Source organism: Amblyomma americanum, chromosome 3, assembly GCF_052857255.1.
Source record: "Amblyomma americanum isolate KBUSLIRL-KWMA chromosome 3, ASM5285725v1, whole genome shotgun sequence".
Lineage (NCBI taxonomy): Eukaryota > Metazoa > Arthropoda > Arachnida > Ixodida > Ixodidae > Amblyomma > Amblyomma americanum.
This window is the reverse complement of record NC_135499.1, coordinates 19988533-20014698: the sequence shown is the minus strand read 5'-3', so window position 1 is coordinate 20014698 and position 26166 is coordinate 19988533. Positions and strand designations below refer to the sequence as shown.

The following is a 26166-nucleotide window of genomic DNA, read 5'->3' as shown; positions in this document are numbered from 1 at the left end:
GCCCACAGGCTTGGTGTCTTCTCCCCATGTGTGCAGAGCCTGGTAGTAGGCAGCCAACAGGGCCTGGTGTCCCGCCTGCTGCACCCATCGTCCACGCCTGAGCAGAAAGTGCAGGCGCTGGAGCAGCAGCTGGTCAATCTGGACATCGAGATCCGAGCAGCAGCACAGAGCAAGCAGTGAGTGGCCTCTGCTCGCAGTGCTTAAGTTCGAAAATAACGGCAACCAAAAAAGGCATAACACGATGTTTTGGAACCTACTCGGTTCCTTCATCCGGTGTGGCTGACCGTAAACTTTGGGGCTAAGAGAGGGGAAGGGTTTAGAGAGAGTGTTAACATTCCCCTGCATCTGCGGAATATGCCATGACTCAAGTAAGAGCCTCCTGCGCGGGCATGGCTCAGTGTCTAGCACTGTGGTTCCTTCCAAGTCAGCCTTGTGGTCAGATGCCTCGCAGTGTTTGGCCATCGTGCTTTGATCTCTGTATCCAACCAGACAGACTTTTGTCGAATGTTTTCGTTTGCTTGCAATGTGTTTGGACACTCAGGTGGGCTGGCTGACAGTGAGATTTCACATGGAACGCACTAGTTGCTATGATACAATACCACATTACGACAGCCAATGTTTCATTGAGACCGCTGCTACCGCAAACTCCCCATAAGTGCTCAGTCTTTTCCACATTAATTGTACCGTATCAGTGTTTGTGGCTGTAGTATGCAAAGGGGCAGAAATTATTCTGCAGCACAGCATGGCAGCAGCAGTGCTGCCATCTGGCTGGTGGGTGTTTTTGCACTCTTTAGAGTGAGAAAGCTGCAGGTTGCATTCCACAAAGGAGCAGTCAGCAAATGCATAGAACTTGATTGATTTGTCTTTTGAAAATTGCGGTAAAAAGCATATTATATGGGAAAACAGAGCATCCAGAAACACTACTGTTTTACTAAAAAGAACCGCGGGTGAAACTGCTGCAACATTTGCTCTAAACGGCGCCAAACAGCAGATTCTGCTGCTGCAAAGTCCGGCTTACTCCTGTGCCATGGCTGCGCAAACCGTCACAGATGAACGTCCACAAAAAGGAAAGTGGATGTTGCTTGGGCTCACGCATGGGGGAAGGAAAGGAGAGACCCTAGCGTCTCCTGTCAGTGTGATTGTACATGAGCTGCAAAGGCCTAGGACGAGCTGACGAACTTGCGCTGTGCCAGGCCACTGGCAGCCTGCCTGCCTGCGAAGCAAAACTACTTCATCAATCAGGAACAAAGGCATTGTCCCTCTGGAATCTGCACAATATATCAGCTCCTTTTTGTTCAGTGTTTTCAGCTTTGTGCACTGGAAAACATGCATTGTCTAGAAGGTACATTTTCGGGCACAAATCGGCTTTAACCCCATTTTTGACAAATATAATCGGGGTACAAGAATAGTCAGATGAAGTTTTAATCAAAAATGAAGGGCCCTGCTTATAGGGCACTCATACGTGGGACAGTAACAACTTCATGACAGTCATTTCAGCCAAGATTGGAATTTGGATGGGCCAGAAAATTATGTACAAATAAAAGGCTGCAGCAATGTCCATCGTGAATTTTGGTAGCTGCACCCCATCAAGTGAATTCCTTGCTGGCCGTGATTGGTTTTATCGCGTTCACATGCAGCACTGTTTCAGTGGAGGCACCGCTGAGTTGGGACAATGGTGCAGTGAAGATATGGAGGTGCAAGAATGCTGCATGTTGCCCTGCTCGCTGCCGTCCTGCATAGCCACTCCAGAAGCGCAGCCCGAGCAAAAGTCTGTGGCGCTTCTCTCAAAGTCAAAGTCAACTTTATTTTCAGCATCCAACGTCCACTGGACAGGAGTGATGTTGAGGGGGGCAAGCAAAAAGCCCTAAAAAAGGCTTGACAAGGCCCACACCCCATGCAAATGACAGCGACGCAGTGCTGACATAAAAAAGGTGTATGCAAATTAAAACAAAAAAAAGGAAATGAAACAGAATACACATGTCAGAAAAAATTAAACTCACAGCGAGTAGAATTAGACTTCATGCATGGAAAAGAAACGATATATGGAGACAAGGGTTTACACTACAAAAACTTAGGACAAATTCGTACTCGTTTTTTGCACGGTGTAATAACAAACAAAGAAAAATGTCAAGGCAATAACAGTGCAAGGAGGAAAAAAAACACAAGCAAAAACAACAAATGCGAAAAAATGTAGCTAACAAGTAAGTTCGCTTATGCAAACTAGGAGGCTATAGGCTCAAGAAAAAGCAATATTATACATGAAAAAGACAGAACGTTGCACAAGGCACGTTGGGAATGTGCAAGGAAATCAGAATTTAACACAGTTGGCAAGGTGTACCGTAGAATCTGGCGACCGTAATTTGTTCGCGTGAACGGTAGCTGCCACTGTTTCAAGTTCCTTCTGTCATAGACAGTGTGACGTAATTTCAGAGCTGCAGGTTCCTTGAGATAAGGGTCATTATTCTTCATCGGGATTTGATAGCATGAGGCAAGCAGTGTATTGTAAAGATTAGGAAGTGGAACTAGACCTAGTTTCTCAAAAATTGGCCCAGTGTGTACGTCATAAGCAGCATTAGAAATGATATGCACAACTCTCTTTTGCAACGTATGTATTTTGGTGACGTTCGTAGCAGTAGTACTACTACTGCTAAGTAGCAATATCTTTGTGTGGAGAAAAGGAGGCAATGATAAAGCAATAATTTTATGTTTTGCGGCAAAACAAAACACAAGCGCGATATTATTCCGACTCTACGAGATATTTTGGAGGAAGTCATTTGAGCGTGAGCGTCCTGCGACAGGTTTTCGTGGAAAAGAACTCCGAGACTTTTGACAACAGACACCATTTCAAAGTTGGATCCAGCAAGGCTAATATTTCAGGTTACGTTCGCCGGTTTGTTTTTCGGGCAGAATAAAACTGCTTTCATTTTCGAAACATAAGTAGAGAGTTTACCTCGCTCCAGTTTGTTAAAAGCTCAAGTACATTGTTTGCGTTATGTTTGAGTTTGGTCAAGCTAGGTCCAGGAAAGAAAAGACTCGTGTCATCTGCATATACGATAAATCTAGTATGATCACTAATGTTTACTAGGTCATTTACGTAAATGTTAAATAATAATGGGCCGAGAATGCTGCCTTGAGGAACACCACTCCGGAGACGTGTAAAATTAGAAGTGTAACTTTTCACTTGTACTTGCTGCTGTCGATTTCTTAAGTAACTGTGCAAAAGCATCAGAAATATGCCTCGAAAACCTTAGTGTAGTGATGCTACCAGTGGCACAAAGGGTAATGAACAGTGTAGTGCTGCCATCCAGTGATAAATACTATAAAAGGGCCGTCTCATCAGTGGGCCGAATGGTTTTGTTTTTGTTCATTTTTTGTTATTCACTGAAGAAAAGGCACCTCATGAAAACAATGTAGCACCACCCGCTTCTATGAGGATGTAAATCAGAGGTGAAATTCTGAACTTTATTCCAAATTTTTCAGCATTCCACTGACCGGGTGCTCAGCTTCTCTGGGATTAAATGCTTGAAAAATGGGTCTTTGACCCGACCTTGTGTAAAGAAAAAAATGCCTTGTGCCATGGCGCTCTTTGACCAAAGCTGTCCTTGCGCCGTTAAAATTCAGCATTTATTAGCCTCCGGCATGCTCACCAGGACCATGTCCAGCTGCAGCAATGAGTGTCAAGCATCCTTTTTAGACCACAAGTCCCAAGTAAAACACAGTTCGGGGTGGAAAGTAGAAAGGGAGATGGCCGCTGTTGTAGCTGAGTTGGTAAAGCACTGCACTTGACTTGCGAAGGTCGTGGCTTTGGCCGCCACTCATTGCATGTTGTCTTCTACTTGGTCAGCTTATCTGTTGCTGTTCATGGATGCAAAAAACACTTCATATATATATATATATATATATAAGTACAGTATTACGACAAACGCGACTGTTCGTTTTAAAGGTTTATTGTGCCAACAGTTTCGGGAATGGTATTCCCTTCGTCAGGGCAGGCTTACAATGAAACAGTCTTGTCAATATAAGGACACAAAGCGGGCGAGGATGTATAAACTCCGCCCTCAAAGCAAACTTGAGAGTGAGGGCAAGGGGCCGTATAATGGACCGCGCAGCAGCTCTCACAGGGGCAGTGGCTAAATTAAACACAGAAAAAACGCAGAGCAAAACGGGGAGGTGGAAATAGTAAAGGAGTAGAAAAGACAACGAATTTGAACAGCGATAGAAAAGGGGAAGGAGCGTTAAACACGGCTCTCGGTGCACCGGGAGGCCGCACTCCCCCCCCCTTCTTCCCCTTCTCTATGACACTCCCGCAAGACGCCGCCGAGTCCGCGCCGCCAACCCGTATCAGGTATCCTGAGACGCTTGCTGGGGACGCGCACGAGAGACACTTGTTGCGCGCCGCAGCGGCAACCTGCAGTGGTGTCGTATGCGTATCTTTGCTTCCTTTCTTCGGTAGGCCCTTCCGTCGGGCTTTTGCTACCAGACATCCTGGCGCCCTTCTTCCCATAAATAAGCTAGGCCGTTTCAACCCGTGTCCGGCAGTGCGCTTCCCGTGAAAAAGTGGCAGCCGTGGGGGGAAAAGACAACAAATATTGAGCGAAGCCCGAGTGCGTAATGAGAAGGCAGAGAGGAATTTGGGAGAGAAAACGAAAAGGAAAAAGAGGAGAAAAATTATTAGCACAAGAGAACTTTGAAAGAAGAAAATATTAACACACAAAAAATAAAAAATAATAAAAAATGTATATATGAATAGAATGGGGCGCCAACCAAATACCAAATGGTTAATGAGAATGAATAGGGCGCGGAAGACATAGCACAGAATTCAAGAAATGTATCGCAAGGAAGTTAAAAAAAGAAGAAGAAAATAATAATAATACATGTGTGCGGAAACCGTGAAAGGTTTGCGGCCCGCGGGGCTGCCGCGTGGTCCCAGTCGGCTAGGTGATAGAGTTAGAATATAGGTGTTTATTCCAGATAGAACATGGAAGCTGGCTGTAAGTTGAACAAAGGAGATTACTGACAAAATAAACAATATACAATAAAATAAACAGCTACATTCCCAGCCATTTAGAGCGTGGTTGAAGTTGTCAAAAACAACATCCGGCGTATTTTGATTTATAATGTTGTCCAAATCCTATGACGGGTGAAATTTTCTACGTTGCCTCCCTCAAGCAGGAGAGCCTCCCAGGAGTAGCGTTCATGCCATGGGAGAACGTGCGAAACTTGTGAATGAGGTATGACTCCCTTTGTTCCCTGTAATAGGTGCTAGGGAACCCGGACTGGAGAAGGATGACGCGGATGTTTTCGAAACTGTGGAGTGGCAAACGCAGGTGCTTGGAAAGGGGTAAGCTGGGTAATGATGACACGTGAGCTTTGTGGTTATTAAAGCGGAAGCGAAATGATGTCTTGGTCTGACCAATATACTCTTGTCCACACACCTCACAATGAAGTTTGTAAATCACATTGCTTGAGTCGCAGTCGAGGTCTTCGCTTATGTGAAACACAAAGCTGTCGAACTTGGATTTTGCCAGTTTGGTGTCTAAAATGTGCGGACAGACTTTGCACCGAGGTTTTCCGCATGGGTGGCACCCACCCTGGGTAGAGTTCTTCTTTGTTTTCGCATTGACAAGCAAGTCTCTCAGGTTCTTGTCCCGGCGGTACACCACTCTGGGCGGTTCCTTGAATATTAGTGACAACTTATTACTCTGTCTGATTATATTAAAATGACGGCTTAGTATGTTACTTACTCTGGGAGCCGTTGAGGAGAATGTAAGGATTAAGTTTGTTTTGCTGTCGTCTTTGACCTTGTTTTCTGCCAGGATGGATGTGCGCTCTAGGTTGCGAGCGCGTTCAATCGCGTCATCGACTATTTCCCCGGGGTATTTCTGTCGTGACAGAGCGTCTTTGAGAGTCCTTGTATGTTGGTCAAATTCCTCTGTTGTAGAACATATTCTTCGGTATCTGTGCGCCTGAGAGTATGGAATGCTTGTTTTGCAGTGTTTCGGGTGGCTACTCTGGAAATGAAGATATTGCTGCCTATCTGTGGGCTTTTTGTATAGTGTAGTCGAAAGGCAGTTGCCGTCTACCGATATCTGCACGTCGAGAAAATTAATTCTAGAGTCGGAGATACTGTGGGTGAACCTGATTGAGGGGTGCAGGGCATTAAACTGAGCTATGAATTCCAACAGGCTTGCCTCATCATGTTCCCATACAAGAAATATGTCGTCCAGGAAACGCTTGTAGAAAAGTGGTTTTTTTGGCTGTTTCTCAAGGAACGGAATTTCTAGTGACGCCATGAATATTCCAGCGTAGTTAGGGGCCATTTTTGTGCCCATCGCAGTACCGCTCATCTGGAGGTAGTGCTCACCATGAAACTCAAAATTGTTCGAATTCAGGACCAGTTCAAGAAGGACGGAAAGAGTTCCATTGTCCAAATCTACCGAAGATTTTGAGCTTTCGAAGGCTGCCAGTGTTGCCGCTATGCCGTCGGCATGCAGGATGTTTGTATACAGGGAGCAAACATCCATAGTCGCTAGAAGGCCTCCTGTGGGGAGATTAGGGAGGAACCCCTACAGTATATATATATATATATATATATATATATTATATATATATATATATATATATATATATATATATATATATATATAGGTCTCTCATCTAGAATGACTTTAAAGATTGATCCATGCACAGTTCATTCTTTTTCAGACTATCAGATGTGCCCAAATTTTGGATTCTTGTCATTTCAAGCATGTCAAGCAAACTCCATAAAAATGCTGTTGGACCTCATTATAACTAAGTAGAAAGGGCCCTGCTATTTCTTTGCTACAGCTGTATGTGACCTTGGTCACAACTGTCACATGCCAACAGGCTTGCCTGCCGTCATGTATGCCAAAGACAAAACAGCAAACTTAGAAGGTGTTTAGTCTGCTGCCAATGTGCGTTGCGGGAACCTTCAGCACACTTAGAGCCCACTACGAGGTGGAATTTGCGTACACTAACTGAATATGTCAGGCTTGCCACCGCACCCCAGTTAGTATATCGACAGCCCCCATGGGCTTCAGCACCTAGGAAATGGGTCCTGAAGGAATAATCTCGAAGAGGACAAGGAAAACCAATTGAGAGTATTTAGCTCCCTTTTCTAGGTGCTGAAACCAATACAGACAGCTGTAAAAGTGGGCATGTGGTAGCAATGTCGTACCGATTTTTGTTGCCTTTCCTGGAGGAGCACTGTAGCCACAATGTTTCACCGCATGACAGCACTGTTGTGTGGAGAATGCATACGCCAGACCAAAGGCTAGCCTTCTCTGTGCCCCGCGCAACTCTTTGATGTTGGTCAAGGGAAATTTTTTGCTCCTTCGTTTCTTCATGACGGCACAGTCTGTACAGAGGCAAGCGACCGGTGCTGAAAATCATGCACCAGCTAGGTCAACTTTCCCTTCTACTTGTTTCCCACTGCATGCCGTCATGGGCAGTGAGGAGGTTGCAGAACAGGGGAGCTCCAGTGACCTGGGCAACTTTGTTGAGCTGCGCATCATTCATAGGGCTGATTGTCATCTGATTGTCAGCGAAGACTGCAGATCTAGCATCAAACCATGCACCGAAGCTGACAAACTGTCCAGAAAAACGCTACATACATTCTCATCCTCAGGCCGGAAAGTCTTCTACATGTTCTGTGCAGTAATCTTAGTTTGCCTCATAAAATGGGTACGGAAGCATTGAGTTTCATTACAAATTGACATAAAGTGGAGACCACTTATAATATAACCGCTTTTAGCGCGGAACCGGATATAACGCGGCTTTCCCTGACCACCGGTGTTCCAGCCATAGAACTCAACGTATAGGCCAACCGCTTAATACGCAGATGTACGAACCGGCTATAGCGCGGTTTTTTGAAGGTCGCAGCGCAACCATGAAATTTGGGCACGGAGCGCAGCAGAGTATATATGCGCGGAGGCACAGGCAGCGGCGAAAAGAGAGCGTGGCGGACGCGCCACCAAACGAGAGAGGGAGCAGGCGGCCCCGATGTGATGCCCGAGGGAAGGCAAGCGCACACGTCATGGTAGCAGCGCCCAATCCAGGCGTGCGCTGCACAGAGGGCAGGGTAGAACCAGCAACGGAGCCGAGCGCAGCCGTCGTTGTTTTTTTTTTTCACTGCAGTCTCTTTGTTGTCTTCTGTGCACGCACGCCGTGCATTCAGGCTTCTTTCGTGATGGCGGCGACGTCAAAAAGCGGCATGCTTTATCGCTTGAAACGAAGGAACATGTGATCAAGGACGTCAAGAGCGGAATGAAGAAGACATCGGTGGCGGCGAAATACGTGATATCGGACACAACCGTGTCGACTATCCTCAAGAATTGGGAGAAGGTGCGGCAGCAACTGCAGCAAGATTCTTCTTCGAAATCACGAAAGAGAATTCGTGCAAGAGAATTCGTGCGTCTAAGTACGAGGGCGTGGACGTGGCACTTTTCAGGTGGTTTCGAGAAGTGCGGGCTCAGAGCATACCAGTAAGTGGCCCCATGCACCAACAAAAAGCTAGGTGCTTTGGTGTTCTGTTAGGCCACGATGACTTTAATCCACTTAATGGATGGATTCAATGGTTCAAAGACCGTCATGGCATCAGCTGCAAAGTTGTGTGCGGCGAAAGTGGAGAAGTTAACGACGAGTCCGTCGCAGTCTGGCTCCACTTAAATTTAGAAACCATACTGTCGACATATGCTGACAGGGACATATACAATGCCGACGAAGCTGGCATATTTTATAGCCTACTGCCGAACCGCACTCTCCGCTGAGAGGCGAACCCTGCTCTGGCCGGAAGTCTTCAAAGGAGCGCATACTGTGCTGTTTTGCGCAAATATGGATGGCTGCGACAAGCGTCGCCTGTTTGTCATTGGAAAATCGGCGAGGCCACGTTTTTTCAAAAAATGAGAGTACCTGCCAGTGGCGTACAAAGCAAACAAAAAGGCATGGATGACGCAAGAGATGTTTACAAGCTGGCTTTGCAAGTTTGACGAGGATATGGTGGTAGAGAAGCGGCGGGTTGTGCTTATCCTTGGCAATTGCACTGCTCATAACGTCCAGCCAAAGTTGGCTGCTGTCAACTTCAAATTTTTGCCAGCAAACACTACCGCTAAAAGTCAGCCCCTTGACCAGGGCGTCATCGCCCCTGTAAAGGCGCTCTACAAGAAACGTATCTGCGAAAGAGTTTTGCTTAACATGCAGCAGCAGCAGCCCCTTAAGGTGCATTTAAAGGGTGCCATAGACATGGTTGTTGCTTCCTGGTGGCAGTTGAAAGCCGAAACAAAAAGTAAGTGCTTTCGAAAGGCTGGATTTGTACGTGATGAGGCTCTTGAAGCCGATGAGCAGGGCAATGTTGCCGTCGATGGGGCAGTCAACGCCGACGACGTGTGGTTTGGTCTTGTTGAGAGTAACTTTGTTTCTGCAGCGTGACACTTTTGAAGAAGATGTCGATGCTGATGAAAATGAGTTGGCTGTCTGCGACGAAGCAAGCACGGACGATGCGATTGTCGCAGCTGTGCGCAGTGGTGTGGAGCTTGCGACCGAAGATGAGTCGGACAGCGAGGACGATGTAGACACGATGCCAGATGTGCCGTGCAAAGATGCGCTCGAATACCTGAGCAGAATGAAAATGTACTGCGCGAAAAACAGTTTGAGCGACAAAGCACTTCAATGTTTAAGCTTTGTTGAGTACGAATCATTCAAAGTGCAGTGAAAAAACACCGCCAGAAAAAAATCGCCACATTCTTCCGATGATGCACTTTTAATGCAAACATTGTTCGCGTTCAATTTGCGGTTATTTTGTATGTGCGTACGTGTGCAATTGTGATGCAAACAATGTTTCTTGTTCAGTTGCGATTATTTTGTATGTGTGTGCGTGTGCAATATGTGCAATAAATTGTGTTTGGAAGGTAGGTTGCCCGTTTCGCGTGAGTAAGAGCCTAAAAACACGATGTTTTGGTTATAATGCAGTACCGCTTATAGCGCGGATTTTCGCAACTCCCGCGACTTACATGCACAAAAGGGTCAATGGGATTCATTTGAGGTTTGTTATATCCTGTCGCAAAAAATTTGTTTGTACAAATGTTTGTACAAATGGCATGTGACACATTGGAGCCACCGCGGTGGCTCAGCTGTCTTTCAGATTCAATCCCGGGTACCGCGGTCGCATTTCCATGGAGGTTTGAATGTACCTGTGAGCGCAAAAGTACCACATGTTTATTTTAGGGATGTGCGAATATTCGAAATTTTGGATACGAATCGAATATGTTTGATATTCAATTCGTATTCGTATTCGAAAATTGATACTATTCGTGAATTTCCAAATAATCGAAAATTCCCAAATTCTCACCAGCGATCGTATACTGCGCATACTTTCATAAATTCGACGGTGGCAAAACCACACCATCCGAGCAAATTAGCCGATAATCGAGTTAAAAATTCCAGGAAAACAATACAGAGGTCCTATCCGCTTCCTTCTCCGCCGTTTATCACGCGGACCGACCACATCCCGACGCCGCAAGGCTTCACCTCGTGAGAATTTCCCCAAGAGGGCTTTTCCACATATCACCCGTGCTGCGAACAAGATGACCGACGGCCCGCTTCGAGCAATCGCAACGCGAAATCGCGCTTTTTTTTAATCCTTCGGTAATACGTTACATATTTAATGCCCACATCCGAAAAATGCGCCCTGTCGCCTTCATCACTCTCCGAGCGGGTCTTCCGGCATCCCGTTTTGTAAACTACGCTGTGCGGGAAAGCCTACTTGCAGAATGCCGCGGGAGCCTCCTGAAGGGGCACGTCGAGTAGTCACAATAGGGCAAGCGATCCTGTTAAAATCTCGCCTATTGCATGGTGCATTGTGACCTGCACACCTCTTTAGCGGGCATAATGGCAGGCGTGGCAACAATCGGAAGGCCTCTGTCGCTAGGGCAAAAAAATAGCCTGGCTGCGTAGTTTCGGTTTCTGAGCTTCACTGCTGCCCCACGGCAACTTCAAATGTCGGCCCCCGCATTCGCCGATAGTCCAATCCCAGCTCCGCGCGGCTTACTTCTTTTTCCTTTTTAGAAACCGCCTCGCCGCTTCGACGCCAGTGTGTGTTCCCTGGCCCCTTGCTTGCATTTGTGTTGTTCTTCCAGCAGTCCAAAACAGGTGGCTCGTCACGGGCTTACAGGTGTTAGCGCGATGGAGCCGCCTCATAAGGCCTTACTGCATCTTCAGCATTTTCGGCAGCATTTTTTTTTTTTTTCGAAGGGGAGCGGGCAATTTTATTAACAGAGGCCTTCGGATGAACCGGGCATTTCTTCCGTTCCCTTGAACTCCAAATGAATGAGGTTTAATAGTCATCATGTTATTTTTTTTGCCAGTCTTGTCATTTTATGGATTTTGTTTTGCATGACCTCATTATAGTTTGGATACTGTTATGCTATCTGCTCAAGTAGTATACATTTCTGTGCACATTGTTTTTTTATATGGTACTGAGGCAGTCTAGTTTTGTTTATTTTAGCTGCAAAGACCGTACACTATTCTGAAAAAAATAAGGACAACAATGTTTGCTTGCTCATCATTTTCTGAATTTTTTTTTTGTACTGAACAGATATTCGATTTGATATTTGAAGCCATTTTTTCTTCATATTCGTATTCGATTCGTATTCGAAACTCAATATTCACACACCCCTAGTTTATTTATTACTTATTTTTTACAGAGACCTGCAGCGCCCGAAGGCATTATTGCAGAGGGGAAACACAAGAACTTCTGCTCGTTTGGCCAAAAGTGCGCAGGATAACAAAAATACAATTGCACAACTAATAATAGATTAGGGAAAGCATGCACTGAAGGAGGACAACCGCGCTCCATAAATACAATGACACTAATGAAATGAAAAAACGCGCAAGAGAACTGTGCGCCACGTCACACATCAGATAAGAATGCACGGAATTGACCTTCCGTGCAGCACTCAGTGATGCCAGCTGGCAGCCTGTTCCATTGATTGATCGTCCATGGAAAGAACGAGGTTTTGTAAATATGTCGTACATTTAATCTTTCGGATCTTCCACTGATGATCAAGTCGTCTAGAAAAAAAGTGAGGTTGAAGCAGGTACCGGTCTTTGTCAATGCTCAGCTTTCCAAAATAGATGCAATGCATGATTTGCAACCTCAAATGTTTCCTACAGTTAGCTAAAGATCCCCAACCAAGGTGGTTTTTAAGAGACGTGACACTAGTTGAGAAGCTGTAATTATTGCACACGCTCGAGCATGTCACATAAGTAAGCAAACTGGTCCTCCTATACAGGGCAGGCATATTCTAGAATTGTTCGTTTTTTGACGTTAGGCTGTGCTTTATTGAAATTTCGTTTTAAGAAATTAAGCATTCTGCAGGCTTTGGATATAATATACTCAACTTGCCTCGTCCACGTTAGGTTAGATGTAAAATAAACGCCGAGATACTTATTATATTCAAGTACATTTTGCAAGGGAACATTATGTAATGAGTAACTTGTTTTTAATGGAGAACGCTTTCGAGTGAGAGAGATAAATTGGCATTTTGTAGCGTTCAAAGACATTTGCCATTTTGAGCACCAGCACTGGATGGAATCCAAGTTTCGCTGAAGTTTTGCCGCATCAGAGGAACTTTCCACAACATGGTAAACGACACAGTCGTCAGCATATAGCTGAACTTTGCAGGCAAGTTCCAAAACAATAACATTAAGAATGGGCCTCTGCGGTACACCTGAGGAAATATTTAAATAATCTGAGTGCGAACCATTAATCAAAACACTCTGCATGCGGCCCTGAAGATACGAATGAAACCAATTGATGACAGTGGGGTGCAGACTAAGACAACTTAACTTATGTAATAATAGTAAATGATGTACAGAGTCAAAGGCTTTCTTAAAATCTAAAGTACGCAATCTATTTGAGAGCCACGGTCAAAGGAAGAAAACAGATCATTACTAAACTCAAGTAACTTAGTAGTACAGGAAAAACCTCACCTAAAGCCATGCTGAATGTCTGTAAAATACTCATGAGAATCAAGGTGTTTTATGACTGCGCTATATATTATGCGCTCCAACGTTTTACAGCACACACAGGTTAAAGAAATCGGTCGATAATTAAGTACAGAGCTTTTTGAACCACTTTTATGCACTGGTACCACATTAGAATTTTTCCAGTCATTTGGCAGAGGCGCCGAGTTAAGAGATGCTCGGAACAAGATGACTAAGTAATGAGAGATTTCATTCGCGCATGACTTTCAAACAAAGTTAGGAACACCATCAGGACCACCGGCAGAAAATGAATTGATATCACTAAGCAATTTTAGCACGCTTTGATGAGTAGAAACCAATTCAAACATGGTTTCAGTGACAGATTCAAGAGTTAACGGGAGTTCTCCGATGTACCTTGGCTCAAAAGCAGTCTGAAAAAAAGCATTAAAGCAGCATGCCTTATCACCATCATTAGAAATAACTGAACCATCAAGGTCTAAATTCGGGATTTTGACAGATTCACGTTCATTGTGTTTCAAAAACGTCCACAATTCCTTGGTATTATTACGCAGTTTTGATCCCAAGTCATTTAAATAGCTATCCTTAAGAGCTTTAATTTTGTTTTTAGTATACTGCCAAGAGCACGAATCGATTGCAGTACTGCAGGGCACCGATTTGTTTTGTATGATTCTAGAAGGCGATGTTTTTTCCTGATAAGCCATCTGGTCTGCCGCATGATCCATGGTTTGTTGTGGTGGTGCTTTCCAGAAAGACTTTTAGATGGGATATACTGATCAATTAGGCATTCCAGCTTATTCTTGAATACTTCCCAAAGGGAACTACAATCTAAATTCTGGCTAAGATTAATAAATTCAGGAAGGAAAGATGAAAGTTCATTCTTCATTGATGTATAGTCGCCCTTATTAAAAAAGAAAACCTTTCGAGGTTGACCTCTTAGAATTAAATAAGGAAAATGCAGAACGTTAACGACAATACAACTGTGGTCGCTTATTCCTGGTATGATCACTGTGTCATGCACTACTGAAGGCCGGTTGCAGAACAGTAAATCTAACACTGAAAATGAGTGCTCAGTTTCCCTTGTAGGCTCAGTGACTTACTGGTATAGGTCATTAGTAGTAGTTAATTCATAAAAGGATGAAGACAATGAAGAATGGTTCATACGAAGAGGTTTGTAGTCTACCCATTTGAAATCAGGCATGTTGAAGTCCCTACCAAAAAGAAAGTAATTTTTTAAGCTGTGTAGAAATTCAGACAGCGATCTGAAAGCGTCAGGGTTGGCAGCAGAAGGAGGGCGGTAGACTGAGCAAATAGCCAAATTCTTTCCATTGTTTAGGCGAAGGCTGCACCATACTACTCGCAACCAACTATGGGCGCTGTTATTAATGAAGAGCTAAAACACTGGTCAAGAAGTAAAAAGACCCCCCATCATGCAAGTGTTGATCGCTACGGTACGCGTCATAACCGGTGGGAAATACTTCAGAGCTGAGAACGGAATTATCCAGTCACGTTTCAGTGCCAATTATAACATGAGGTTTTACAGAGGAAACAAGAGTAGCAAATTCGTCAGTTTTATTTTTGATACTCCTGCAATTCACGATGAGAGTTATAAATTCAAAATTTGATGAGTCCAAGGGCATAGAACGAAAGGTGGGCACGAGCAGCGGAGCGGGCAGTTGCCTCCCTTTTTGCCTCGAAGCTCGACGACTCGGTCATGTTCAAAATCATAGACAAAACATTTTTTGTTGGCAAGGAGCTTATCAAATCGCAACTTGGAAGGAAAGGCCGGGTCACTTGCGTATTGTGAGAACCTGAAGCGTGCCTTTCTGACTGCGGCCGTGAAGATAAAGTGTCCTTTATCTTAGGGCTGCACGATAAGATATTGTCTTTGACTTTATGACTACAAAATTTAACGACAATCGGTCGGTGCTTGCCTTCAACAAAATGACCTATTCGGTGAGCCTTTTCGATCCTTTCAGGTGGAACATTTTGGTTACGATGAGACGAAAAGAATTCGCGCACTTTTTTTCAGATTCAGACCAACTCTCTGTTTCGGAGTCATTTAGACCTAGAATGAGCAAATTATTCCTGCGGGACCTATTGGAAACATCTTCAAAACACGCCTTAAGATAAGCAACGTCCCTGGTCAAGGTGTCAACACATGATGATGCGTTTGAATCACCAGCCTTTGCGGCCAGCCGTGAGGAATGCATGTCGTTCTCCAGTGTAGCGATCCTGCCCCTCAAACATTGTAAGGACGTACTTGTAGCATCCTGGCTGTTTAAGCATATGTAGTTCCTGAAGGAACTGCGAAGGTCGAGTCGTTTTATTACAGCATAAATGCCAGCAATGGCTTCATTATCCGAATTCATCTTGTGTATATCGAAACCGGGACCGGGGTTGCTCTCAACATCAACACATATTAACTGTAAAATTTGACATAACAGACCATGGCCATACTTCAACTTATCAACACACTTTTTCAAAACACAAAGCAAGTCGTCGGGGCACGACACCGCAATAATACATCGATTGGAACTGCAATAGCACGCAGCAGGAAACAGGTAACTAACCTAGGCCGTGGTAAGCACATGGCCAATGCGATGTCACGCCCCAGCTGACCGGCTTGAAACTGGCGAATAAATATCCGTCCCTCGGAGATAGTGCTGACAGATCAACAGTGTGGGCGAAGCCAGACTGGGAGGCAGATGTGCAGGTGGTACGCAGCAGCTTGCCATCGAGGCATCATCAGCAGCAGTCGAGCTGAGGTTGAACTTGACAGACGCATGCTTGGATGCTATATCCAACGATGATATATCCACGGACCTTTATGGCCCGTGTTATGGAACCTTTGGTTCATGATGGACATGAAGCAGTGCAATGGCACACGGCCTAAAAAGAGACCAGGGGGAAGAGTAGAAATGGACACAACACAGCACTGGACTAGCAACTTGCATTTATTTGATGCGCTGTGCATATAAATATAAGTGAAGCAACCAAAAAAATGGATGAAAACCACTGCAAAGAGCAGACTCGTGCACCAAGAACCCTGTAAGACAACAACGGCCAAGTCACACAGTTCAAGAAATGGAGTTCTTTTCTCTTGCATTTATATGCACAGTGGACCAAATGAATGCCAGTTGTTTGTTCAGTGCTCTGTTGTGTCCATTTCTACTCTTCCTTCTACTCTCTTCTTAGGCCAGGTGCCGTTGCACTGCATCATGTTCATCAGTTCGTGCTTTGGTTCATGTTTCTTAATAACTACATGCTTTAGTTGGTGCTTACAGTGCACACATCCATTTGCAGGGAGTTTGCCGAGAAAGCCCTGGCAGAGATCGCCAAGTTCCGGGAGCAGAAAGAGCAAGACCTGACCCAGGCATTGACCATCCTCGTCAGCACCAACATCCGTCTCTGCAGAGAGGTGGCCCCACTTTGCACCACCCTTTTTCGCGTTCAGAAGCAGAACAGCGTCTGTAGCTTGTGTGTCTCACAATGGCAGTCGTTGTGGAATGCTTAACACCCACCGTGGAAGAAAGCCAGGATAATTAACCAACCAAATAGCATGCCCTGGCACAAAGCCAGGCTGCATATGGCTTGGCAATGGGTGGGATGCTTAATGAAAGAGCTTTGTTCGCTGTTTTCTTCATTACTTCACTTGTAGTAACCTCAAGTCGTGTGTGCTGCTTTCTTTCTGGGGGGGCATCATGAAGTGCACAGAATTGATGACCGGCAGTATTTTAGCATAAAGGGAAGCACGTCGTGTTACGGCCCCAAGTAACGGACTGGTATAGCTGGACTGCGGCTGCCTCAAGCCATGGCTGCTTGAAGATCATTGGCCTCTGTCCATCTGTGGACACAGCTTGGCTATGACAGCAACAGTGGTTACTGCAGTCTGACATGCTGGCAACAAAGAGGGTAGATGCGCATCAGTTGAGAGTGCATCGCATGCTTCGAAAGGTATGGCACCTCAGGTGCAGGTATAAATAGCGTCACATTTACAGGAAACGTCATCTATGCAAGCTCATTTTCTCATTTGAATAGAGCCCACTCAGACCTGCAGACTTAAATACTGACAGTGGGTCTAAAGTGGACGATCAGGTTGGCCCGGTTAAAAAAAAAATTTATCATCCATCCGAGGGTGCCAGCAGCAGTCAACAGACTCCCGGACTAGGGACCCTGACCATGTCAAACCCTCGGTCCTAAACGCGTCAACGTTTTCACCACCAACTTGTGGCCAACCTATTACTAGCTGTTTCCCCGCAGGGGGGCGTCTACAGCCTGCAGGCGTCGGTGAGTGGCGACACCGCGGGTTCCTGAGCATCATCCGCAGGGACATCCCCGCAAGGGGATGATGGTGAACTGTGCATCACCACTGACCCGAGCACCCACGCCTCACCGTGCGTGGCATCGCCGTGTCCGGGAAAAAGGGGATCCTGGTGGTTGAGCCGATGCCGGGCGTTTGGACCCTTAAGGCCCCTCGGCGGAGGCAACACACCACTTTGGCCCCAGCTTCCTGCAGACGGCACCTCCGGCCTGACCCGACCGGAGGAAATCGGCGGTCGCCTTTTCCTATCCTCCCCTAAATCTTTACCTTTCCTACGCCTTTCTCACAACTCTCCTCTATCCTACTCACTTCTAGTTTCTTCCTTTTCTCCCTGGCGGCGAGGGTTAACCTTGTGTGGCCAACCACCCTGAGTTGCATCATATTGGGTTATAGTTGAGGTGTACAGCTGGCGTGGGCAGGACTTTTTGCAAGTTCCTGTCCCGTCCCCTTGTTGGACTCCATGGTGGGTGGCTGGCACCGCGGCCGAACAACATACTTAATCTATGGCAAACCTTCTCTCAGCATCTGATCGCCCCGATAAAAGGAGGCGGACCGAAGCCACAGCAGAGTTCCTGCAGAGAACCAAAAAGAATCGTGCTAAATATCATGTGATTCATTCACAAATCCAAGAAAAACCAGCTTGAATATTGTCCCCATTCCTCGTGTCAAAATGCTTAACAGAATCCTTAGGCATAAAATACAAAGTCAGCAAAACAGCCAGTGGAGACCTTCTACTCCAACTCGACAACGAAGCACAACATGCAAAGCTCCCAACCATTCAATCTATTGGGGATGTTCCCATGACCGTCACTGCACATCGAACCCTAAATACCGTCCGTGGCGTAATCTCCGACCCGGACTTCTTCCACATCACCGAGAAGGAAATGCTAGATGGTCTTTCTGAACAAAACGTCGTCAATGTCCAGAGAATCGCCATACGTAAAGATGATAAAGAAATTCATACAAAGCACTTGATCCTAACATTCTATGCAAGCACACTACCCGAGACAATAGAAGTGGGATACTTGAAAATACAAGTCCGACCATACATACCTAACCCTCGCAGATGCTTTAACTGTCAAAGATACGGCCATGGGTCAACCAGCTGCCGCGGTCATAAAACCTGCGCGAAATGTGCCTCGAAAGAACATGCAACTGAGAACTGCGATGCAGTGGCCTCCCTCTGTGCCAACTGCGAAGGCGATCACCCTGCTTACTCCAGGTCTTGTCCAAGATGGAAAACTGAAAAAGAGATCATAACTCTGAAAACAAAGGAAAACATATCATTCAAAGAAGCTAGAAAAAGGTTAGCACTTACAAACCCGTTTCTATTCACTGCAAAGACAAACTTCGCGGATGTGGTGCGCAATGGCGGAGCACCACACCCGGCTCTGGCCACTGCCAAGGCAAAGCCTCCGGCAGGGCAATTCCCGCCCCCGGCAGACGCGGCGAAGGCTGCCCTGCCATCCGGAAAAAAAGGCACGCCGGCATTTCAGCCGGCCGCCCTCAAGGCTTCCCCCAGTCGGGAGAGGCCTCTAAACCGCACACCCGCGGGTTCTCCGCGGCCGTCCAGGGCCTCTAGTGAGGCAATGGACACAACTCAAAACTCGCCCCCGTTACAACGGCGGAACAGCTCTCTTGAGCGTAAAAGAAAAGACAGGGCCCCCATTACAGGACCCTTAAAAACTTGAACAAGTTCTTTTTTTAACTCGCTCAAAACTTATCCAACATGACATTCCTAATTAGTTGGAACTGCCGAGGACTTTTAAGAAATTACAGTGATGTAAGTGATCTTTTAAACTCTTTTTCCCCTGTGGCGTTATGCCTACAGGAAACGAACTTAGGTTCTAAACATACAAACATTTTAAAAAATTACCAAGTCTTTCGGTGTGACCGAGAGCAAGCGAGTAGGCTCTCTGGAGGTGTTACGATTATCATCCAGTCTGGTTTTGCAACCCGTGAAATCAAGTTAAAAACCAAATTTGAAGCAGTTGCAGTCACTGTTATCCATTTTAAAACTATTACAATATGTTCCATATATCTCGAGCCACACCAAACAGTTACACTTCAAGACATGGAAGCACTTCTAGAACAGCTACCATAGCCATATCTTTTAACGGGGATTTTAATGCGCACTCTTCTTTCTGGGGAAGTGAAGAAACTGACACTAGAGGCCGCGTTTTGGAAGATTTTATTCTATGCAATAATGTCTGTCTGCTAAATTCGGGAAAACACACATATTGTACCCCAAGCACTGGAAAAATGAGCTGTTTAGACTTATCGTTTAGTTCACCATCTGTTTTTACTGATTTTAAATGGGATATTCTTGATGATCCACGGGGAAGCGATCATTTACCATTAACTATTAGCCTGTCATCCTCTCCGTCAATCATTCCGAGCAAACCTCGTCGTTGGAAATTACACTTGGCTGACTGGGTACTGTTTCGTAAAAATGCTAGTCCGGAGAAACTATTTTCGGATGATCTAAGTATTGACGAACTAAATAAGATTTTCACAACCTGTATAATTACTGCTGCACGCATATCTATTCCTCAGTCGTCGGGCGTAGTGAGACAATGTCAGAAGCCGTGGTACTCACAAGAATGTAAAGAAGCAAAACGGAAACAAAATAAAGCATGGGGAATTTTTCGTAGGTACCCTACTCATCAAAACCTTGTAAATTTCAAAAAAGCAAGAGCCAAAGCGAGGTATATTCGTCGAAGTGCCGAAAAAACATCATGGCAGAAATATATAACATCTATAAACAGGTCAATAACATCGAAGAAATTGTGAGAGCAAGTTCACAAAATAAATGGCAGCTACTCTCCCTTCACAATCCCTTTTCTCACAGGCGCAGGCACACAAACAAGTATTAAACAACAGGCAGACGTTCTAGCGAAACATTTTTCTACAATTTCTGGTTCCGCACATTATACAGAGTCATTTTTAAGGCACAAAAACATAGCTGAAAAACAAAGACTTCCAACAAGTGGTGGTTCGAACGAGCCGTATAACAGCCTAATTACTCTCGAGGGAATACATAAAGTACTGTCGGCTGGCAAACAGACAGCACCCGGCCCTGATGAAATGCATTGAGATGCTGGCACACCTTTCCGAAACATCAGTAGAAGCACTTATAAAATTTTTTAACAAAATATGGAAACTAGGAAAAATACCAGAGTCCTGGAAAAAAGCAGTTATTGTGCCATTACTGAAGCCTGGAAAGCCACCCACTTCCGCTGCTAGCTACAGACCCATAGCACTCACAAGTTGCCTCGCCAAATCTTTCGGAAGTGTGTTGAATATCAGGTTAATGTTTGCCCTCGAAAACCGTGAACTTCTCGACATCCACCAATGCGGGTTTAAAAAAGGATGCTCGACAACTGACCATCTCGTGCGCCTTGAAAACACTGTACGAGAAGCGTTCATACACAGGCAACACTGTCTAGCAGTATTTTTTGACATGGAAAAGGCTTACGACACTACCTGGAGGTTTGGCATTCTCCGCGACCTAGCAGACCTAGGTATACGCGGAAGGATGCTGAACTGCCTGAAAGATTTCCTGTCGGAACGTTCGTTTCATGTACGCCTGGGTTCAACACTTTCCGAAGAATTCGTTCAAGAAAACGGAGTACCACAGGGGTGCATTCTGAGTACCACGCTCTTTGTTGTAAAAATGAATTTCATATCGAAAATAATTCCGAAGTCTATCATGTATTCTGTATATGTTAATGACCTTCAGATTGCATGCACATCATGCAACTTATCAACCTGTGAGAGACAGGTACAACTCACATTAAACAGACTAGCGGTTTGGGCAGACAAAAACGGGTTTAAGTTCTCCCCACAAAAAACAGTTGCAGTTCTTTTCTCGCTCAAAAGAGGCTTGCACAACGTCCCCCCCCCCCCCCCCCCCCTTCATCTAAATGAAACTATGCTACCAATAAAACAAGAACATAAATTTTTAGGCATAACATTCGACAAAAAACTAACATTCCTGCCACATATAAACACCAGCAAAAAGAAAGCCTCCCAATCCCTGAATATATTAAAAGTACTGTCACGAAAACGCTGGGGATATGATAGAACATGTCTTTTACAAATCTATAGGTCTGTAGTACGCTCTACTCTAGACTGTGGATGCGTTGTGTATGGGTCCGCGAGGCCATCATATCTAAAACGACTGGACCCAGTGCATAACCTTGGTTTAAGACTTTCAACTGGTGCACACAGAACATCCCCCATAAACAGTCACTATGTCGAAATCAATGAACCCTCCCTTACAGAGAGAAGAACTATGCTCACATGCACATATGTCCTGAAAATCCGTTCCTTGCCGAAACACCTCTGCTATTCCATAGTTACAAACTACACCTCCAGTACACTATTCAACAACAAACCCCAGTCAGTTAAACCTCTGCTGCTCCGCTTCGAGGATTGTTGCCAAACTTTAGGAATACTGGATACCCTTCCTGATGTCGCCTCAGGGTATGACCCACTGCCCCTATGGTACAGCCTTCCCACTGTGTGTGACTTCACGTTAACACAATACCGAAAGAAACAAACGCCACACGAGCACATATTACATGAATACCGGGCACTACAAGAAAAATATGCGAACTACACAGAGTTTTACACTGACGGCTCAAAAACAGCAGATTACGTCGGAAGTGCAGTAGTGCAAGGAAACTGGCAAAAGATATTAAGGCTACCAAACTGTGCATCCATTTTTACTGCGGAGTGTTATGCTGTCTCTGTAGCTGTAAGAAGAATAATAAATAACAGTTTGGAAAAGAGCATAATCTACACAGATTCGCTTAGTCTGCTAACAGCATTACATTCCAGAAATGCAGTCGAACCCTTAGTAGGAAACATAGTACATAACATAGAAAAAGTTACAACACAAGGACGTATCATAAAATTCTGCTGGGTGCCGAGCCATGTTGGAATAGACGGCAATGAATGAGCCGACAAAAGTGCTGCACAAGCTCGCGGGCGTGAAATTAGAAAAGTCAGCGTGCCCCACAAAGACTGCATGAAATTAATACACAGAAATCTGAAGGCTAAATGGCAGACAGCTTGAGATAATGAAATAACCAACAAGCTGCATTTCGTAAAGCCTGTCCTCGGCGAATGGAAGACGTGTACACACCAGGCACGTTTTACAGAAGTAATTTTATGTCGTCTCCGCATCAGACACACACACCTGACGCATTTCTTACTAACCAATCAGGACAAGCCTCTTTGTGAAAGATGTGGAGACGAGCTCACAATACACCATATTTTATTATCATGCCCAAAACTCGAAAAACTAAGAAAGAAGTATTTTACTCAGTTTTACAACCAGTGCATCCCATTTCACCCTGCGCTGCTCTTAAGTGATTATGCAATTGTTGATATGTCTTCTGTTTTTAACTTTTTAACAGAATCGGGTTTTCTTGATAGACTGTGAATTTCCCACTTGTCGTTGACACACCTCGACCACTTTCTCTCTCCTGAAAAGAAGGCCGAGGTGTCTATTTTATTGGTTGGTAGCCTCCAGATCCTTGGCCCCTTAAGGACGGCTGCTGAGGTTACCCGACCTCCTTTGAAGGTTTTAATACTAGCCATCTATCAATCTTGTCTTTGCTCTCTATACTAGGTACAAGGAAATAACTTTTGAAACTTTCTACACCGCTTTTTTTCTTTACTGTAAATTCTAGCGAAAACATTTCCTATATCTCGAGCTTGGCGCATGATAGCCTTAGCTGCTTATGCGCCATTAAACCCAACACAACACAACACATTACTAGCTGTTGGCCATGGTTACTTGGGGAATTTCCTGTCTGAGCTTTGGTGATTTTTGTTCTCCTTCAAAGGCACTGGTGAGTCTTGGTTATTTTGTTCTTGGGTGTTGATTTGTCCATGAGCCAACTCTTGTGATCTGTATGAATTCTTTGGTGCAAGGGTTTCAGAAAGTCAGAGTCCTTTATGCTGCAGGATAAGACAGCACAATTCTTGGCAGGCATCATATTGATGTTTTGTGCTGAGTTTTGCACTGCATACTACAAGTCTCCAGAGAGGCTGTTTTTGAAATGAAATGGCATCTTGCCAAGCATGCATGCATGATTTGACACACTGAACAAATCCTTTGGTAGGACCTAACACATTGCTCTTCTGGTCAACGTGAGCGAATGTGAGGGCTGCCATTTAAACTGCATCAAAGTTCATAAGTGGAAAGCAGGAGTTATGTCTCCTTATCAATGAAATTTAACTGAGACAAGAGTGCCATCCAAAAAAAAAAAAGAAATAACACGACGTTTCAGAAACTACTCCGTTCCTGCATCAGGTGTGACTGTGGGCGAGTTGCAGCTTGCCTTTTAAGCCCTTGTTTAGATGGCTGCCAGGTCACTGGCCATGGACTGTGGATGTAAGAAGGGGGAACAGTACCAGGAGCGGTTAATATTCCTCTGTGTCTACTGAACATAACTCAAGTAAGAGTCTCCTGTGTGGGTGCAGCTGAGTGTAAAGATTTTTGTGCCGATAGAGGCATGGTGCATGCACACCATATGAGCCATTTTAGTCCTCTTGGAAGAAGCATAAAAAGAAATGAAAGGGGGAGCCCAGACCAGCAGAGCTTTACCAGGGCTTAAACTAAGCCAATACAAGAGGCGCAAGAAAACACATTTCAGAGGAATGTGAAGAAAGCCAACAGAAAAACAAAGCTAAAGACTAGCCTAAAGTCCAAGTTATTGTATGATGCAGAAAAGAAGAGAAGAAGAAAGCAAGGAACCAAACGACAGCAGTGAGGAAGGTGGGTAAGTAAAAGCAGACATCCAGCAGGTAGCAGCTGAAGACTGTGAAAGAGAAAAGCAGACCAGGTTGGTAATATAAGAGAAGCAGAAGAAAAGAAACATATGATAAAAGGATGTGTGTGCATTAAACAGTGCAGCCGAACATATAAAAAAGTGAGAGAATGACACAGATGAAAAGAGGAAAGATGAATGGCATAAAACAAACCATTTAACAAAAGTTGTTGGAGGCACTAAGGAACTTACGCATGAGTAATTCAAAAGCATTTTAATTCTATTACAATTTCATTCCGATTCTCTTATATTCATTTGTAGTTGGTGCAGATGTAAGTACTAGTACTGACTATTACTGGTTAAGATTTTTCATTTTTTCCACATTGATGACTTCGCACTGTTTTGACTGTGTGTTCTGTGACGCCAATTTTTCGGGCCACTCTTTAGAACTGCATTTTTGGCAACACCGGCTTTCTGCTGAAGTTATCTAATGCTATGGCATTAAAAGGCGTATGTAGACACCAGAGGAAAGAAAGGACCCGCTACAAGTAGGTGAGCTGGGAGAGGGGGGAGAAAAATAGACAGCGGTAAAGTGGCAGAAGCGAAAAAAAGAGAAAGAAATAAAAGGCAGCAGCATACCATTGAGTTTAAAGACAATATGTTCTTATTTAAGAAGAATTGCCAGAATGAAAGTATAGTGCCGAAAAAGTGAGCATGTCCATCACATTACAGCGCTGTGGGAATTGAACTAAAGCACTAACAAAAAGGGCAAAATGGGATGCAAAAACGAAGAGGAAAAAAAACAATAAATGTGAGGTGAAAACAAGTGCAGGGAGTGTAAACAAATACTACAAAAATAAAAAGCAAGAATGGGGCACAAATAAAACTGAAAAATATGGGCAGGTAGAGAAGACTGCCATCACTGCTACAGATTTAGACAACACATGGACCAAAGGAGTTAGCGGAAAGATGTAGAAAAGGTAGCTAAGCTTTAAATATATGTGAATGGAATTGCATGAAATACAGGAAAAGAATCTAATGTTGTTGGTAAACAGTTTGAAAAGTTGCACAAAAAAGGAAAGGAAAAGAGGGAGAAATGAATACGAAATAAGGCATAACAGTGGTGGTGGGATGCCACATTGGTGGACTACATGTGGTTTTTTTTTTTTTTTTGTAGCTGAGCCCACTTATATCATGATTGTCACGTGCCATTCGTTCATTATATTCCTATGTTTGCAGTAAGTGGGCTAGACACTACAAATCCGACCTTCCTATGCATTTTTGTTGGCGTGCTTTTACACGATTTGCAGGAGTCACCCGGCAAGTTTCCACCCTGGTTGGCATGTTTTGGCCTCTGTGCCAATTTTCACCTCAGTTAGGCAGTGGCGTGAGTAGCACGCAAATCGCAATCGACATGCCAGTTGTCACTCTTGGCAGTGGTTAATGCGTACGGCATGCAAACGGTCTCCTTGTGCAGCAGCAGGACACATTTGTCCCACCTGCTTCAAGAGCTAGGAAACAAAAAGCTATGCACCATGTTTTGGCATGCAGAGTACTATCATACAAGCCGCTCAGTGTGTTTTTATATTCACTAATAGGCCTCCTTTGTGTTGTTTCTGTTTTTAAAAGCATGGGTTCACAGTTTCACAAGATCCATCTTGACGTGAAAAAAAAAAAATTGGGAAATAATTGAGCTTTTGAGACCTTCCCATCAGTCAACTCGCCCATACTAGTTCTTGAAGCAGTTTTAAATTCAAATAATACAAGTAATCTAACAGGTCCAATAGATTGAGAGGAGGACACATAGCACATTTAGGCTCTTCTTAACCAAGTCATTGGTTCAACTGTGCACCCTTTTTTCTACAAAATCATTAGTCGAAACAGCTTGAAAATGATGAAGGAATTATTAGTCATTCTTAATGCAATTTCACCATTGGTATGCATGTGAGACATGCACCATTTAAAGTGTTACTGTGCAAAGGCCAGCCAATCAAACTTTCAGTGAAAAGCACGCCAATGCTTCATGCACATATACAG

General features: G+C 44.6%; 1 protein-coding gene across 3 annotated transcripts in view; it reads left to right on the top strand.

Annotated features, from left to right (window-relative positions):
• Positions 1 to 26166, top strand: part of LOC144124470 (sorting nexin-4-like) — a 129664-nt gene that overhangs the window by 101053 nt on the left and 2445 nt on the right. The window contains exons 9-11 of one of the 3 annotated variants that reach the window (XR_013313191.1): positions 37 to 176; positions 16327 to 16441; positions 24089 to 24204. Coding sequence is in view for 2 of the 3 variants with exons in the window: in XM_077657157.1 (XP_077513283.1) it covers positions 37 to 176; positions 16327 to 16441; positions 24089 to 24141 (308 nt within the window). In the remaining variant the exon portion in view is untranslated. The remainder of the gene's footprint in view (positions 1 to 36; positions 177 to 16326; positions 16442 to 24088; positions 24205 to 26166) is intronic. The other 2 variants (XM_077657157.1, XM_077657158.1) reach the window with 2 other exon arrangements.